This window comes from Mauremys reevesii, linkage group 2 (genome assembly GCF_016161935.1).
Source record: "Mauremys reevesii isolate NIE-2019 linkage group 2, ASM1616193v1, whole genome shotgun sequence".
Classification (NCBI taxonomy): domain Eukaryota; kingdom Metazoa; phylum Chordata; order Testudines; family Geoemydidae; genus Mauremys; species Mauremys reevesii.
The window spans coordinates 249,056,066-249,075,656 of record NC_052624.1 but is presented as its reverse complement, the minus strand read 5'-3'; the positions used below and the strand labels follow the sequence as shown (position 1 = coordinate 249,075,656).

General features: G+C 36.3%; 1 protein-coding gene across 26 annotated transcripts in view; it reads right to left on the bottom strand.

Annotated features, from left to right (window-relative positions):
• Positions 1 to 19,591, bottom strand: part of VPS13B (vacuolar protein sorting 13 homolog B) — a 917,098-nt gene that overhangs the window by 809,921 nt on the left and 87,586 nt on the right. For all 26 annotated transcript variants that reach the window (XR_005593500.1, XM_039522053.1, XM_039522058.1 and 23 more), the window contains 3 exons: positions 13,070 to 13,237; positions 10,705 to 10,886; positions 670 to 844 (listed from right to left, as the gene is read on the bottom strand). Coding sequence is in view for 25 of the 26 variants with exons in the window: in XM_039522053.1 (XP_039377987.1) it covers positions 670 to 844; positions 10,705 to 10,886; positions 13,070 to 13,237 (525 nt within the window). In the remaining variant the exon portion in view is untranslated. The remainder of the gene's footprint in view (positions 1 to 669; positions 845 to 10,704; positions 10,887 to 13,069; positions 13,238 to 19,591) is intronic.

Below are 19,591 nucleotides of genomic sequence, written 5' to 3'. Positions count from 1 at the left end.
GATACATCTAGCTTATGTACATAAAGGCTGAGAGAAACCTGTTTTAGCAACGAAAGGGGGTTCCAACAACCGTCGCAGACGGTCAGAAGAAACAGAGGGGCTGTGGGCAGCTCTGCCTTTTATACCTGCACGCAGTGGCACATGACAGCAGACGGCACTCAAGCCACCCACCGGGTATGGCTGATGGAAAAAGTTTCTGATGGCTATACACTGGGTACACAGACACTAAGAATGAAATTCACATGTGCAACCACTCGAACAAGAACAAGTGTTGGTGTTTCTATTCACAATAAAAAAAATACAGTTTCAAAGTCAAAACACAAAAACAAAATTAAAAAGCAATATTTTAATTAAATTAAAAAATATCAAAAACTATCTAACACTCCCAAGTCTCCTCCTACATTGGATGATCATCAAAATCCAAAGTTTTGCCCAGAAAGAACAACCTCAGCTTAGCTAGGATCATCAAAATAGCTTTCTCAACATAACACACAAATAATGTTAAGAGTATTACACAATTACATAGCACAATGTATTAGCTCTAACAGATTATAGATTGTCAAGACACTGTAATAGTGTGTGTTAAACACTCACATTTTTAAAAATCAGAAAATAAAACCCAATTTTTTTAAATATTATTTTTGATTGAGAAATAATAGTTATATGTACCTGAGCTGTTCCCCAGTATATCTTTAGTATGACAAACCAGGTCTTCATTTTCTCCTTCTTTCAAGTTTCCCAATTCTCCATAGTAAAGAGCAATCCCAAGCTGCATTATGCGTATAAACATAGGGAGCTGCTGATCAGTGATGGAAAGCTTCAAACTTTCAACTAATGTATGAATCTACAGTATAAAAAATACAGAAACAAAAATCATATAATTTTGTCTTCACTAAAATCAAGTTTTAAAATGTAAGATATGATGCATACTATATATAGGAACATGCTATATTTTTCTTTACAAAAACAATATCACAATATTATAATATCTTTAAGTCAAAAACATTCACACTTTGGAACCTAAATAAAAACATCATTTTATTGTATTAATGGCAGAGAGATTTGCATGAAAAATATTTTAATTTACATTTTTATAATAACTTGTGTTATAATAAAGGAGAACATTCTAAACTAAAGTTTGGGGTGTCTGAAACTGATTGAATACATTTTGCTATGTAGGACAAAATGATCACAGCATTCCAGGGCTGTAAAAACTCTCGCAACAATAAGAAAAATACACCACCCTGAAGAAAAATGTAAGTCAGTTGGGTTTTGGGAGGTTTTTTTCATTTTTTTTTTTTTTTAAGTATTCTGAACTATTATATGTCCATATATTTGAAAGTTTAATCCTAGAAACATCATGTTCCTAATTTCAGTCTGTGAATGACAACTAGTTATTCTAAAAAGGTGAAAGCAAAATGAGAACAAATTATATATTTTTATGCCTGATTATATCTATTAGGAAATAAGGAAACTATCTACAAGTCCAGAGAAGATAAGAGAATGGCTGAAGAGAGGTGACTGATCAGTGGTTGGAATTAACAATCACTGGAAGCTGAAAAGAAAAGAATGCGTAGATGTATGAACTGTGAAGGGCGCTTGATTTACTAGAATCTGAAAAATTTTGGAAGGTTTCCTATGGAAAGCTGTTTAGCTCATCTGTAACAGTCTTCAGACTTTACAGTTGGTGTACTCAACAAGCGGACAGCAGGCCAAATCTGGACCACCAGACACTTTTGAATGGACCCCAAAATCATCTTATTTACTTATTTATCATCATTATTGGTTTTTAAAAATATTTCCTCTGGAGTCTGGGCCCTGACTACACCTTGGGACCTTGATAAAAAAAATAATTGGCTACCCTTGCTTTACAGTGTTGAAATCAGTAGGTGGCTGTTTCTCATTCCAACTTCTGTAAATCGAAAGTTGCTGATCAATACTGCAAATGGATGCTTGGTTTTTAGTGATAACTAAGCATCAGAAGTTTATGAATTTATCTGTCAACATGCCTAAGGTTGAGGGAAGTGGTAGAAAAGAAGCAACTGCACTAATGAAAATAGATAATTTTTCAAAAGCAAAATATAAACATTGTTACGTAGCAAGAAAGGAAAAGTCATGCCCATTTAAAAGTACTGAAAACTAGTTTCTTTGGGTTGTTCATGATTGAATATACCACAGCATGAAACTTTGCTGAAGCAGAAGAAAAGAACACTGATGTATATGAGACATTTAATTGCTATTGTTATCAAAACATAGCCAGGTTGGTAATTTAAGTCCATGTTTCAGGGCTTCCAGCAACCCTTCAGCAGCGTCATTCAAAATCAGTCTCCATTTGTTCCTGATACTCAAAAAATATTTTTTTAAAAATCAATTGGTGATTATGCCATAAAAATGGAAGTTTTTCAAGATGACTCTGCATAGTCACACTTATGGGTAATGTGCTGACTGATACAGCCTAACAGTAGAACCTTCTCCGAACATTGCCTGTTAGAGCACACTTGTGCCCCCTCCTGCCCTTCCCTTCAGCATCCTCAAATGTTCTGAGTGTGAGGCTATATAAGGGGCCCTGTGCCCTCTACCATCTCAGTTCCTGCTACCACTGGCCCAGAGAAACCAAGAGAGGATTCTAACAAAGATGGGGAAGGCAGATGGGAAGAGTGAATATGCGGGGCCGCCTCAAAAAACCTCTCTGGTTACAGGTAAATAACCTTCATTTCTTCAAGTGGCTCTTCATATTCCCACTTATGGGTACTTTGGCAAGCAGTACTGAAAAACACAGAAGGAAACAGAGCTCTAATTAAATGATGATTGAAGCACCGCTCTACTAAATCTAGCATCTGCTCTCGAAGCCAAATCCAAAGCATATTTAGTAGATGTACAGACTGACTTCCAAGTAGCAGGATTACAGATTTCCCCAACAGGAACATGTTTAAAATAAGCAAAAGATCCTGCAACTGCCTTAGTGATATGACATCTCACGTCTAACTTCTAATATTCAAAGATACATTATTTAACCCATCTGGAAATAGTCTGGGCAACTACACTGTAACCCATATGATTCTTAGCACAAGAAACAAATAACCAAAAAGACCACCTAAAATCTAAAGTATGTAAAGCAGATTCCCCTATATTAGCATGTGGCTTTGGAAAAAACACTGGTAAATTAATTGTCTGACTGAAGTGAAACTCAAATACCATTTTTGTGATCAAGTCTAAGAACCATCTTGTCATTATGAGAAAGATATAATTCGCTCATGCTTCTGGTGATGTTAGAGCAAAAACAACCAGAGTCTTAGTAGATATATCAAAAAAAAGAACACTCTGCCACAGGTTCAGAAGGGGACTTCATATGCCTAGATAAAACCAAATTCAGATCCCATGGTGGAACCATATCTCTACAGGAACAATAACACTTAGATAACCCCTTCATAAACCTTTTATCTGTATCATGTACAAATAATGATCTACCATCAAAGCATGATAATCTGAAAGATCCACTAAATGAACTCAAAGAAGAATTAGCCCCTCAGACTTTAAATATATTAAATACTCTAATATATAGGGAACAGAAACTGAAACTGGTAAATCAGATTTGCCTTGCATCCAAGAAGCAAATCTAACCTATTTCAAGTAACATTTCCTAAAAGATTGTTTTCTAGAATTAACACATTCTGCACCAACATGGAACAAGATATTTCTAGATTAATCAAAGTCCTATAGTCCAGGCCATCAGATGGAGAGACTTTGGATCTGAAAGAAATCCCCTGCCTTGCTGCTGTGACAATAGCTTTGGAAACAAAGGAAGAAGTGCACAGATTCTCTGTGACAGCTCGAGCAGGTCCATGGTGCCTCGGCCAAGCTAGAAAAATCAGGATCATTCTTGCCTTGTCCTGTCCGATCATCTTCACCGCCTTCTGAATTAATGGAAAGAGAGAGAAAGTGAGCAAGATGGACTGACTGTTCTTTCATGCTCTTGAACAGAAGAGACATTTTGTTGAATCTGGTTGGACAGACTCCAGCTGGAGAAAATCTCTTGCACCACTTAATCTTTCAGTGATCACTCGTGCATCTGAAACTGTCTCTGCTGAGCCAATCTGTCAACACACTGCTCTCCCCTGCTACATATAGGACCACCGAATGGATATAACAAACAACGCCCCAATCCCATAGATTGACTGCCTTAACACACAGCAGAAAAAGAGTGGGCACCTCCTTGTTTGTTGCTATAATGCATAGCCACTGTATTGTCTGTCACTACCTGAACAACCTTCCTCTTTACATGAGGAAGAAAAGACCTGAGAACCAGACCAATAGCCCTTAATCTTAAAACATTTGTCTGTAAATCCTATTCCTGGGACACCCAGTCATCTTGAATTATGAAAGATTCCAGATGAGCTCCCCATCCATTGTTTGATGCATCAGATGTTATCATGGTCAACAGCAAAGTGGGACTGAACAGGATCCCCTCGAGAACATTAGTTCTGTTTATCCACCACATCAAAGAATCTAAAATGTTCTTAGGCATGGTGACTAACATGTGAAGGCTGTCCAGCTTGTAAACTAAGCCAACCAGCGCTTCATTGCCTCATTCTTGTCGCAACCCTATACATAGTTATGGCTCTGTATGGCCAATTGTCGGTCCACGGCCATCTTGTTCTGCTATAAGGACAAGGCAGCCTCCATCTTGGACCAGGTTCTTGTTCCACAGGAGAGGGCAGAGACCTAATTCTGCCCAGTAACACCATGGTGTCGTGTGCAACCCTGAGGTGCGGTGTGCAACATTCTAGTGCTGTGTGCATTTTCCCGCTCTTTTTGGCCTGGTCATCTAGGGGTCAGGCTAGTGCCTTGTGCAGAGATGCCAGTGTGTCGTGTGCAGATCCTGTTGGCGTGGGGGGCAACAGCTTGGAGCCTGAAGGGTGTAGGAGCCAGGGACCAATCAGATGCTGACACGAGTGAGTGAGACCCTTCAAATAAAACTAGGTTTCCCCCCACAATTTGTGAAGAGCCTGATCAACCTTTCAGCCAGGGTCTCCTCCCGTTATAGCTAGCTCGTGTCGTGTCGTTTTGGATTTATCGCTTTGGATCTATTTCTATCAGCTCGTCATGCTTCTGGTATCTGCTCTGTTGGTCAGCTGCGCCTGGAGTGCGGTATTTGCTTTCTAATTTCTGACATTTTGCTTACCTAGCTTCCCCTCTTTTTCCCCCTTCCTAACTCGGTACCAAGTGTGTATATAGCATATGAGAGTTGAATTATTGAGCTCATAATTGCACAGTTGTTTAGTTTGTATAGTTGTTCTGAGTTTTAGTAGATAGTTAATTGTAGACTGTTTTAAGTTGTGTGAGTTACTGCTCTGTCTTTGTCTGGAGTGTTTGGTGCTAGGTGCTGTCTCCACCTCAGGATTAGCTGACCAAGGGGTTTCTGTCCCCACGGTCTGTGTGAGTGGAACCTGCACAATCGCAGCCGCACCACACTCTGGGTAAATCCCTTAGTGTGAAAGCAAGGGCGTTTGAGGCAGTGGTCTGTGGGTCTCTTTTCTGAGTTGCACCAGGCACCGCTCTGACAAACCCGATTTCCTCCTTGTGTACTTGGTGTGTCTGCCTACTCAGTGTGAAGCAGTGAGCAGTATAGATTTGTATTGTTAATGATTTGGGGGGGTGTTTGTATTGTTTAATAACATCCCAGCTAAGAATTGCCCCCCTCCTCGGCCAACGTTGTAACTATCCCCCCAATAAACGCAGCCACTTGGCTTTAAACTTAATTCTGGTCCAGCCTGGTTTTTCCTCTCCCAATACCAAAGCTGATCGAACCGCAATCGGTTTCGGACAATTCTGAAATATGCAAATTGAGTAACGTAAGTACTTGCTGCCATAAGACCCAACAGAGGGTCTTCTGAAAATCACATTCTGAGTTCAACAATGATGTATCTCAAAAGTAGATTGCACTATCTTCAGAATGTTTTCCTCAGGGAGAAAAGCTCTTCCTACTACAGAGTCCAGGATAGAAGATCCATTTTATAGGGTCTAAGTGGAGTATAGATTTGACTTTTTAATATTCAGAAGCAATCATAAATCCGTAGGAAGGGAGGTAGTAAACTGGATGTAGCCTAGCAGATATTTGTGTGAAGGAGACTTCAGCAGTCAACTGTCTAAATATGGGTAACAGAAGTGTCCTGTCTTCTGAGATGCATTGCTAATATAGAAAGTAACATTGTAAAGACTCTTGGACTGTAGAAAGGCCACAAAGCAGGACTTTGTACTGAAAATGTCCTTGTGCCACCACAAAACATAGGTACTTGTGATGATTTTGCAGATAAAAATATGGAAGTACACATTTTACATCCAAAGTTGTAAACCAACCCATAATTGAAAGTAAGGGACTTATGGAGGCCATAATTCACATTCAAAAACAAAACTTCCAAACAAACCTGTTCAACTTCCTCAAATCTAAAACTGGTCAGAAACCCCCTTTTTTCCCACACCAGCAAATATCTTGAATACAACTCTTGACCCTACAGCCCCTAGGCTACCTCTTTCAGCATCTATCAGAAGCAATTTCTGAACTTCATCTGGAACCGATGAAGACAGAATCTTTTAGGCACCTTAGCCTTACTAAACGAAGAAGTTAGAGCCAAAACAGGCCTCTCAGTCTTTGGATCTGATGATCTCCTGGAGGCCAACGGCTTAGCAGCAAGACCTTCTTTAAGCAGGAACAGTTGCAGTCTATTCTGCCATTTCTTATGAGCTCTGAGTGTAAAAATCTGACAAACAGAACATCCAAAAGGAGAGTGGCATTCTCCAAGGCTCTTAAGGCACCTAACAATGTCGTCTGACACTGGGAAGATAGCTAGGCATAAAGCACACCTCTTACATCTGCTTTTTTTTTTCCTTTGGTTCTGTCATCATACAGAACCAAACCTAAAATTATATTAAACTAAGTATAACTAAAAACTCTCTAATTTAACTAACATTACAAGCTACCAACAACAATTATCTAAAAAAACCCAGCTCTGAAGGACCAGATTAGTTCACTTTTATCTGGCAGAAGCAGATGGAAGGAAAACAGGCTGTAGAGAGTGCAGCACATCCTTATATAACGTTGCCCTGAGAACATTCGAAGATGCTATGGGGAAGGGTAGACAAGTTAGGGGATTACACATAAGGGGGAATATGCAGAACCACTCAAAGAAGAAACAATTGAAAGGCAAAATCCCAAACTGGATAAAAAAAGTGGCTACATTCTTTTATAATCTTCAGTGTAGCACAAAAATCAGCTATAATAAATTACATGCCATCCTAGATATATTCTGCCATCCAGATTTAAACTCATAGATCTACTAAATAGAATAAAAAGGATCAATATTGACATTAATGCAATATATAGTTCATGAAATGTGAAAAGTGTCTTGATAATAGCCCCAAGTATCCACACAGGGCAAAATGCACTTCTGCATATTGCTATTGACCCGACATCTGAAAATAAAATCACAAACGTAGTCCAAGATGCTCATGATGATATCCAAGAATGAAGAAAAATACAAGGAAAAAACTTTGCCATCCACACTTGTAACCCCCTTTTCATTCTTCTTTTTTAGTGTTCAGCAAAATATTTATTGCTATAATTATAGCTGCAGCTTTTACTTACTCTGAGTTGATTTGGAAACCTTCCTAGTCAAGGTGGCAGCATAGAGATTTGTGTGACTGCAAACAAGTAGTTATTTCAGCACACTAAAAGGAGTGCAGGATGTTAACCATGCTCAATAGTGGTTTTGAAGCTGATGTGGAAGGCTTCATTAATGGCAGACAGTCCTGCACACATATACTCTTAATTAGAAGCTGGACACTTCTGACCAATAAGTAGTGAGTTCTATCAGGGGTACAAAACTGGCAGCCATTTTGAGCACCAGTCAGATCCAGTCCACTGCCAAGAGAAGTCAGAGCTGCCAGTGGTAACCCAGACTGAATCAGTGGGTTAGATCTCAAAAGTTTCCTGTAATTTTACAGAAGCCAGTGGGATTGAGACCATAAAGGAGGAATCATAGACTGGAAGTCCAATGTCTTCATGAGTTTTTTTTGTTGTTTTTTTCCCCCAAAGAGATAATTTATGAATACACTAGTCCCCAGGTATACAAAAAAAAATATATTGTTTTTAAGTAAATGTAACTCATGAAATGAAACAAACATTCCGAAAGACTGCACCCTTTATTTAACTACAGAACAAGTACAGTACGTGAAGCATTAATGCAAACTACCTGACATCCTTCCTCACACCTGTTCCAGGGGAACTGGCTATGGATTTGGGTTAAGGTTACCGAGATAAGGGCCAGACCTTTCCACTGTCTAGCCTCTCTGCTAAGACAGTCAACTAGTTAGTGACAACTGCAGTAATGACGATTTGGGAGATAAATACACTTATCTACTAGAGGAAATAGTTGAAGCTATAAATTCATTTCACTTACAGCAGTGAAGTTTAACATTTTTAAAGTTTTCATGAATGAATGCCAGCCATCCAGTGATCTGATTGGCTGGCACAGACTTCATTAGTATAAATTACAAGAGCACATTTAAAGAACACCTATATCCACTCAGAAACCTAACATTTAAAATAGTATATATATTTTTAAATGGTAATTTTTTCTATAACTGCTCTCTAACTAGAGCACGCACCCATCTTGTTTATAGCAATCAGAATGCAGCAAATTAATAATGATATATTAAGTAAATATTTCTCTACTGAATCAATAATTACAGCCCCAGTGTTTAAACGTATAGGAATCAAGCAGTATAAAAATAGTTTTAGAATAGTATAAAAGAACAATGACATTGAACATTACTATACAGCTTATTTCATTTAAAACTGACGATTGACTTCAACATTTATCCAGCAGCATAAAACCAAAATGTTCTAATCTTTTATTGACATCTCTAAGGACAACGTACAAAGTGAAGATATTTTATCTGTAAATCACATACTGAAAATGAAAAACAATATGGTAACTAGGGCCAATATCACCAAAAATCAACAAAATATGAATAGTTGGTAAGATGAGTCTTTGAACACATCGAAATATGTAAAAAGATGGGAATGACTGACCACCAACAGAGATAAACAGGTGGGTTTCATATAAATATAAATTTAATTACACTAACATTGCTCCATGTACTCTGGCATGTGTTTTATGGTAATCTAGGACCCATAAAAAAATTTATGTAATAAGGTAAAAGAGAGTAAAGAATTCATTATTAAAACAGCAGCACCATTTGACACTATCCTGAAGACTGTGTCAATGTTTCCACTATAAATATCTGTTGTCAGAGGTTTATAATTCAGCCATAAAAATTTGCTCCGTGTTAAAACTTGGCACAGAAGATCTCAAGCCTGTGACTGAATATTTTTCCAAAATTAAAAAGAATAACTTTGCTGATTTTAAGTGCAAAAATACAGGATTTTTAGCATGCAGTATTATTGCACATATGCACCAACTTTACTAGTACCACAAATCGTAAAGGCCTTAATATGTATGTCATGGCCAATCATATGATAAATCGTTAATATCAGGACAGTCCATGTAAGCTTTAAAATCATTGACCATTTAGTTAAAAAGGTCCTAATATCCGTAAAGACTCAGCTTTTACTCATTTCTTTAAAAAAACAAAAAAACAAAAAAAACCACACACAAAATAAATGAATTTACAAAAAAAATTAACACAGGATTAACTGGTCCCAGTGTGCATAAGTACTGTATAAATATAAGACCAGTGCACAATAGGATGTATTTTATGTACTAAGATACCTACATCTGATAGGAAAAATTACTAGAGTGTATCAATAAAAATTAAATTAATGATCAGGAAAGGTGCTGATTGCCTGCTTTGCACATATGCTACTGGATGTTCACGTGTGCAAAACAAGCACACAAAAAATACCATGCAGCATTTTGCATGAATACATTTCTAGATATGCACTTAAAAATAGCAAGTATCTGTAAAGAGTTTTGGTATCTTCAGATCAATAGTGCTATGTAAGTGCAAAATACCATTTACAGAGCAGGTAGTAGCAAAAAGCTTCCCCCATACTGTCCAACATACCTACAACATGAACTGAAGGAAGAGTCTTTCAAGGTGAAAAGGTAATTCAACCTCTGTGCCCATTCAACTGTTGATTTCTATGCTTTGACTATCAATAAACATGTCATTTAGTACCAGATGTGTGTGTGAGATATTGGACACTCGCCTCTTAAGAACTGGACTTGGACCACGATTTTTTTACATCTAGACCACTGAACAGTCATTAGAATATATTAAGTTTTGCTTAATACCTATCTGTGTCTGGGCCAGATTTGAAAATGGTCTATGTCCCAATACTAATCTCCTAAATCATGCAGTCTCCAAACTTAACTGTAAGCTTCCCTTTTTCCCCTCTGTTTTCTCAAATCTTTATTCTGTGGTACAATTACAATCATTTTTTAAGCTCAAGCAAAAAGCTGCCTGGATTGAACAGGACTTTTCTTTCTTACAGCTGTTAGTATACATAATACATGCAGTCTATTAATAAACCAAGACAAAAATTCCATAGTAGTTAATGTACTATGTTAGTGTTCATGTTCTTTGGTTTTTCTTATGAATGTCAAATTATACACTTAAAACCTGAAAAGTAGTTCATACATATGGCTTTGAGGAAACAAAAGAAGACACTTTGGTACCTACTTTGATAACAGATGGCATCTTGGAATTAAGGTTATCATAAGTAAAATGCAGACGAGTTCTGAAGGAACACTTGTAAAGGAGAGGGTCCTGGTAAAATTCAATTTTTCCACTAGCATTTCTCTTATCAAGACATACTGTGCAGTCAGAAAAATTAATCACTTTCCTTAGTACCAGATCATTTGCTTTTAAAAGATAAGAAAAAATATTAAGACAGTTTAAAACAAAAAATAAGAAGCAAATACTTAATATGCATAGTATACTATTCTATGAGCAAACAGTAATAATCAATAAAAATAAATAGATTGACAGAAAGAGAAGAGACTGCCACTGTAGTTAACAGTGTTATCTTTTATTTAAGCTACCACAAATATTACCGGCTCACATGGCTAAAATAAAGAGCTTTAGCAAGAAAAATCATTTGCTAAGTAAGCATTTGGTAATATATTTATCTTTACAGCTTACTAAAATGTTTTGTATTTAAACACACATTTAAAGTGTGTGTTTTTCACTTTAAAAACAAAAACCCTTCCACAAAGATAACAATCCCACCCACACTTGAAAACTATTGTCCCAAACATAGCAGAGGCCTCAAATCCCTGAGAAATAATGATTATCCAGAAAAGGGGAGAGGAGGGGGAAGAGTGTTGATCTTGAAAGAAAGGGGAAGAAAGAAGTTAATAACTCTAAACAACATTACACTTCTAATAACGTACTCAAAGGTTACATTCAGTTTTACTCGGGGGGGGGGGGGGAGGGGGCCGGGGAACAGCTGAAACCAATAGTTAAAAATTAGGCAACAGAGAATATGGAAGTGAATATCCAAAATACTCTCTCAATTTTCATATACTTTATTATAAATCTGCAAGGACAAAAAAATTCCTTGCACTATCAATAAACAAAAACATATTAATTTTTCCTTATAGTCACAATTTTGCAAGAAATAACAGAGTTGCAGAAAACTCCCAAGATGCAAAATCATCTCACAAAAAGAGTAGTTTCTTTCTAAGATCTTGTATGGTCTTGACTGAGGAAAAAATATATACATTTTCCCATTTAAGAAGAATTTTTATATTTTGCAGCCAAAGGCAGAACAGGGCAAGTCCCTTTTTCTCCTTCCTTGGCCCTTTTATAAATTGTCCTATGCCCCAGCCAAATGGATTACCCATTGAGACCCTTCCTCTTAGAAGAACTCTATCTAGGATGACTAGTGCAACTGGGAAGCCATGACATATGGATCACCCTCCAGACCCTGCTCTGCAATCCAATGACAGCTGAGAAGGGCAGCGTGCCTAAACCCGTTTTTCCATGCTGTGGTCCGTTTAACTTTTTATCATAGAATCACAGAATATCAGGGTTGGAAGGGACCTCAGGAGGTCATGTAGTCCAGCCCCCTGCTCAAAGCAGGACCAATCCCCAACTAAATCAACAGAATGCATATTTTAAAGATGGTCTTTTTTGTGAATTTGGTGATTATAAAAATGAGAACAATACAGGCTAGAGCCATGCACAGTGCAAATTTCCCAACTCACTTTGCACCTCAGAGCTGACCTTAAAAACACTCCTAGCTACTGTAGTCTATGCACAAGGATGAGACCAGCCCACTCATTTCTTTCTCCCCAGGAGAGTTTTGTCGATTTGATAACCCGCCAAAAATGCACATTTTCATCAGATAAAATCTTATCTTGCAATTTTGAAGCAAAATAAAATAAAATATTTTATCATCATATTGGCTTCAGATATATTTTATAATGTTATAATATTACCATAATTATTATAAATTTTAGCTAGAGAAGATTGTCCAGTTGTTAGGGTAATGGTACAATATGCAAGAGACTCACGTTCGATTCTCTGCTCTGCTACATATTTCCTTTGTGACCCTGGGCAAGTCTCTCTTATGCCTCAGTTCCTCATATGTAAAATGAGGATAATAAGACTTCCCGGCCTCACAGGAGAATTGTGAAGATAAATAGATTAAATATTGTGAGGCACTCAGATACCAATGTCCTGGGGAATACACACCCCACCCTAAAATGAACAGATAACTTGATATTTTCCCCTACTGATGTGTGATGTGGCATGTACTATTTCACTTAACTGATTGTCTTTCTATCCCATAAGATACACTGCATGTGTTTGCATTTCCATTCAGCCTACTTAACAGTCAACATATAAAATTACCATAATGTGGTCTGCAAGGTACAGGTAATGGAAAAAAACATCTATGTTAAAAAAGAAAATTGAAAATATAATAGGAAGCAATTTCACTTCCAACACTTGGAAAGCTACTTGCATGAAATTTAAATTCTCATCTAAGGAATCAGAGCCCTATTACTATAGAATCTAAGACCCAAAAGTATCTACTCACCAGAGATGTCCATAAATGCACGATCCCAAAATTCATCCACTGTATAGCATTCTGCAGAAGTGATATTTACTGAGAGAACAATATCATCCTCCACATACTTTAATATGAGATTGTTGATCACAATGTTGACATTGTTTACAACACGCCTAATCAAACTCTGCACATACCCTATCAAATGGAAACAAAAAGACAAAACAGAATGATTCTCAGAGTTCTCAGATGCTATGAGGAAGAGATGCTACTATTAATTTCTCCCCTCAAATTTGTTAATTACAAAAATATAAAACAAATTATTTCGAAGGTGAATCTATTCCCAGTCATCAGAATATCACTATCACACTAACCTTTCCCTAGCCAAAAGCCCAAGGACATAACTTCTTTAAAACTGCATTCAGTGCTATTGAGTGGATTAGCTTCCAGCAAGTGTGGCAGAGGAAATATAAAAACAAAATCATCATCTATTAGGATTTTAATGCAGTATTAGGTGTTAGATTGTTATGTTGAAACCTGGTGGCAAAAATTAACCTTCAAATTTAATTTTTCAGGATAATGCAAAATTTATTTATTTATTTGGGGGGGAGGGGAGAAGGATCACAAAATACTGCTACTAAAAGATTTTATGTGAACATACAAAAATAACTATATTCAAAGAAAGATAGAAATGGACTTGGAAAGAATATACAAAGTTACTAGGATACTAGTTCAAATATACATGCCTTTACATATATTTTTTCCTCTGAATCCATCTACAAAAAGTCACAGAATAACATCCATCTTTCTAAGTACTTTTATTACTCAATTTAAATTTTAATGACCAATATATTCATGTGCTCCTCAGTAAGAACTCTGTTAGGTATAACAGAATCAATTTCTGTCAACAACTCACACAGTTAGCACCTGCAATAAAGCCTACTGGGAAGAAACCTATTTAAATTTGTTCAACCATAACATGGTTGGAAAAACTAACTCTTTTATGCTTTCCCAGTGGAGGGTAAAAATTCTCATCTGAACAATACAGGAAAGAAATGCAATCCTATCCATGTTGAAGTTTTTCCTGTATACGGAATATATTAAAAATGCCAATTAATTTATGCTGCTAAGAAAAAAAAACAGAGATACAACTATTTAAAAATTATATTACTTGCATATCACTATATTTTAAGATATTACCTACCCACACATCAATATAATATGTAAAAACACATGCATTATACATTATGGAGACAGTGATGGTCACTATAGTTTAAACTGATTGAAAAAAGGCAGTTAAACTTAGAACTTATTCCACTTATACAAAATAAAATATTGCCTTTAGAAACTCATGTCACATATTAATGGGGTCTGATTTACTTTTTAGAGTGTTTTAATGTTTAATCAGCTAAGCGAGAGGCATTTAAAAACGGCCTATTTGGAGGGTGGGAGGAGGGAAGAACCACACACAATCTTTAACAGTTCTTTGGGCAGCTTTCAAACAATGTTGTTAAAATAGAGCAAATGCAAACATACCACAGGTACCGATAATAATGTCGCATATATAGGGTACACATAGAATGTCATATTTGCACAATTAAATATTTATTTATATAACTTCCATAACTTCACTCATTAATGTCAAGACATTTGATGATGGATGCCATTTTCTATGGACGGTGAAAGGATTCTTACTAAACAAGAGCAAAGGTAAGATGCTTTTAAACTGGGGCTGCAGATAGGATTTATAGGGCCTTCAACAAGCTGTCAAAGCAGGACTCTCTGTGACTCAGAACCATGCAGCAGCCTCACCCTTCGAAACGAAACATGTAGCATTCCTGCAATCCTATGCTTTGCTCCCAGAAAACTCATCTCCCCTTTGTTGTGCCTCCCATACCACCTCCATTGATAATGCCTCATCCCTTGCCCAGCTAGATACCCTTACTAAATTTCATTCTTTTTTTTTTTTTAATACCACCTCATTGCCATGACACAGAATACAAGTGTTGCCAACGTGCAAGAGACAGTCAACACTCAGGTCTCTGTTACAAGTTGGTACCATCTGCCCAGGATGGGGCATTAACACTGGGAGACAGGTTGCCAACATTCACTTTAATAGAGCCTTCACATTCTCAGTGAGTTCAGTTACCACATTAATGAGAGCTGATAATATTGCTTCTAATGTGGCGCCCCATTTCTTAATCCACTTTATTTAAGGTGGGATCTGCCCTCTGCACTAAATTCACAAACAAAGATTATTTTGAATTTGAGGATAATTTCTCTTTATAGAAACTGATGGTGAACTAGTACTAAAACATCTCTTAATGCTTAATCCCAAGGATTGTGTTTGGGAATTAATACTTCCCTTGTTTTTGTAAATACAGAGTTAACACACTGAACACACAGATTAATCCCAAAGACTAAATTACAGCAAACTAAGGCCACTTTACTTCTGAATGACAGAATCTACGTCAGGGACTAATACACTTTAACTAATATGCTTTCATTAAACACATTTAATTAATTCATCTCAACTTTTCTGAGTGTCCATGTGTTGACAAGGCCTCAGAGGAAATACTCCTGCTCTTTTCCCTCCCTACAGGATCCTCACTGGCTGGTAAAAATGGATAATTTTGGCATTTAGTTAGGTGGGAGTTTGTTTTTAAACTTTTCCTGGAATAACAATTTAAAGACTTGAATTTGAAAATATTTACTTAATAAAAATTGTTCCTTCATCAACCTCATTTAACCTGTGCCCATGTGTTAATAACTATTCATTTGCACTCCAGAAAACAAAAACATTTCAACACAAAAAAAGCTATTTCAATATTGACTAATTGAAGTCCATTCCTAAATATAAAAATGCAGGAAACCCTGAAGTTGGGGTCCTTTCACAAACTTTAGAACTACTTCCTCTTTCAGACATAATATTGCAGTCAGTAAGGTCTCATTTAAGTACAAATTCTGTAGGTATTGGCCACAGCTCCATAGTTATGATTGAGGTGAATAAGACACCAAAATCAACCTTAACCCTGACCACATACACATTTCTCATAATATCATACATTAAAGTATAATTACGAGTTTTTATATAAGATGTACTAGAATACTATCTTAACATGTCTATTTACTCCAGATTAATGCAACATTTTGTATTAGAACATGAGATATCTAGATGTGAAAAATAATATCTGAAATAAAGTGATTTTTAAAGATTATGAAACAAGTAGAACTCAGGATTACCTTTTAAAATATTTTTATGAAGAGTTCCGTAATTTTTCTTCCTGTTTCAGAAATTTTATGTTGTAATATACATTGAGAAAATATTTTATAATATATGAATCACTTTGGTGTAATACTATTTTACATAAACGTGTTTAAATACAAATATGAGAAAAGTTGAAAGGCTATAATTGTTAAGAACTAAGAGTACAGAAATGACCTAAGAAAGTTCTAAGCATATAAATATACCTAATTATATGTACTGAAAAATTAATTCAAATTTACTGTGGTCAGAGCTGAAGCTGCTATATGAATTTTGATTTATTTGCACTTGCATAAGAAGGTATTGATTGAAATATTACGTATAAAATAGGAAGTGATTTCTAAGTTTGTGAAAGATCCTTGATTTAGGATTTCCTGCAGTTTTAGTATGTGTCACTTAAGAATGGACATCAGCAACCATCCCTCCATGTTAATAGATTTGTATGCAATTTGACCAAAATTTCAGACAGCTGGAGATAGCTAGCATTAAAGTTGAGATTCAACTTCTATTCTAACTCTCCTTTTTCCAGTTTATCATACAAATTTTGGGCTGCAATTTTCTTTGTTTGATATCATCCTAAAATGTGTGTGCGCTTTTTGGTCCACATTTGAGCAAAATGTATTAGCCATTTTCAAGTTATATAACTACAAATTCACATACTTCCCCTGTATACATTCTTATCAGATGATTTGTATTTGCATAATTCTAAAATGGCTGAAACGGAAGTCTTAGCCATGTTTCAAAACAGTTATTTTACATATCCAAATGTGGTTTTAAGATTTCCCTGGAACATATTCAGAATCAACAGTATTCAATATCTGATTTTTTTAAAGATTTAATATTAAAGGTTTACCACACAATGTGCAATGAATCTTTCATTATATTAAAAATATTTTGAACAAGCTTAACTCCCACATAATTATTTATTTTTAGACATTTCTATTATGTTATGATCTTGCCACTATCATGAGTGTATTAAAGCATAATAAATATGATATTAAGGAGGGGAAGTATTTCTTTGGAGATTTGTGTAAGGAAACAAGATGGAATCCAGGAGGCCAAGTGAAAGTTGTAAATATTAAGCTGTGAAACTTAAAGTTTTCTAACCTTACATGACCTTTTCACTAACTGAATCTGCCCTTTTGCCCTACTGTCAACCAACTGCTGAAATCAACATATAGAAGTATAAAACTTGCTGAAAAAAGCTTGTAATTGACATTCAAAAGATGAGAAAGGGTGAAATGTACTAATTCATCCTTGATGAAGATTAGAATATAGACTAAAAATATTTGTAGAACGATTTGTAGTATTATAAAGTGCTTGATTCCTATTTACACTGACCACTTTAAACAGCTCTGAAGGTGTAAAGGAAAAAAGTGGAAGTAAATTATACTTACATACACATTAAAACCGCATTAAATGATTAAAATAGTGTGAAGTGGCCTCAGTGCAAATAGGAATAAGGCCCAAACATATTTAGGCTTTTTAAAAAGTTGTAATGTGCACAGTACAAATATCAATTAGACTATATTTTATGGTAAAAATTGAAATAGTCTGATTCTGATCTAACTTGCACTGTTTTCTTCTGATGTAACTTTAATACATTAAATGGAGTTACTCTTGATTTGCATCAGAGAAACAGAATCAGGTTCAGCATAACAAGTGAAATCCTTACCCTGTTAAAATCAATAGCAAATCTCCCACTGATTTCAAAAGGCTCAGGATTTCACTCATATTTAAATGTAAAATGAAAAGAGCTCTAATTTTTTTTTTAATTCTGAAAACATTTAAAACAAAGCTTTTTTATTTCAAAGCCCGATATATCTTTAGTTGTATTGTTATATTTCAAAATAATGCAAAAGAGAGTTTGACACTTTTTCAATTCTCTGATTTATTCATCAGACTTACATAATGATCATTTAAATGTTTCACATATAATTCACACGCTTATGGCGAGAATATTGCCTTTTGACAGTTTCATCGCTATTCAGTAAGCTAAGTCTCCTGTAAGCTTTAGGTGAATTATAAAGATATGATAGACTAAAATATATTAAATTCCTAAATATGCAGGAAAATATTCACAACTGCATGCACTAAACTGTGGCAAAATTTATAAGAACCATAAGGAAATTCAGAGAGCAGAAAGCAGAAAGGTGAGTGTGATGCTTTCCAGGGCTAAGCAGGATTGTGAGGCATCTTGCTATCACCTGCCCTTAGTGTGAGGAAGCCTTAACTGTGCCTGCCACGGAGCAGCTTGCCAACTCCACCAGCCACAGGCAATACAAGCATTCCCCTCTATGTCCCGCTGTCTCTTTACAGGTTAGCAATAGGCATACTCCACCTTGAGCTCGCCAAGCATTTCCCAGGAATGTTCAGCCCCTGTTGCACTCACAGTACTCACAGATTCACTACTTCCAAAGAAACTGTACTCCTCAGCTACCAGTTTCACCTCAGATCACCACTCGACTTAACACACAACACTTAGATATGTTTATAGTGAAATCAAGTATAAGTTTATTTAATAAAATAAATGCAAGTAATAGCAAATAGAAGTATTGGAAACAAATGGTTACATATACAGTAAAATAAATAGAAGCATTCTAAAAGCCTACACTTTAACTAGGTATTCTCATGTCTTGTAGAGTAATGCTGACCCAAAGTTCTTGCAGAGCTCTATAATGAGACTTGGCTGTGATCCTCCTTTCATCAGACAAGTACGTGGTCAGCTTGCCTCCCCACTGAAGGACCCTGAGCATTTCTTTGTACCCCCAGATATACCCTAACAATCCTTTGTCGTTAGTCATTAACAGGATACTGCCTGCTGTTTGTTTCATCCTGTGAATTTCTTCTCTTGTAGATTTCACAATATTTCAAATAGGCCTACACTGTGAGGTGTACAATATGCATGACCAGACAGGGAGATAAGCGTATGTTACCTTCTGCCTGAAAGAAATATGTATCAGGCATGTCACCTCCTGGTGACCTGCCTTAACTCCAAGACCTTAACATAATTTTCAGTATAAATATATAACTCCTTAAATATTATCCACACATTTTACAATGATTACGATGACCCGTGGGCTACTGGCTCTCAGTAGAACCCTCACATGCCATGGTTCAGTGAACTATTATGCATATATCTAACCCAGAGCATTCCTGTAAAAACCCAGGCACCCCCTGAGCACTCTCTCAGCTGGCACCATCACCACCACCACTTTGAAAGTGATCTGTTGACCCTGGAAAACTGTTTCTGCCAAACTGGTGATGCTTCCCTGCAAACTAACAGC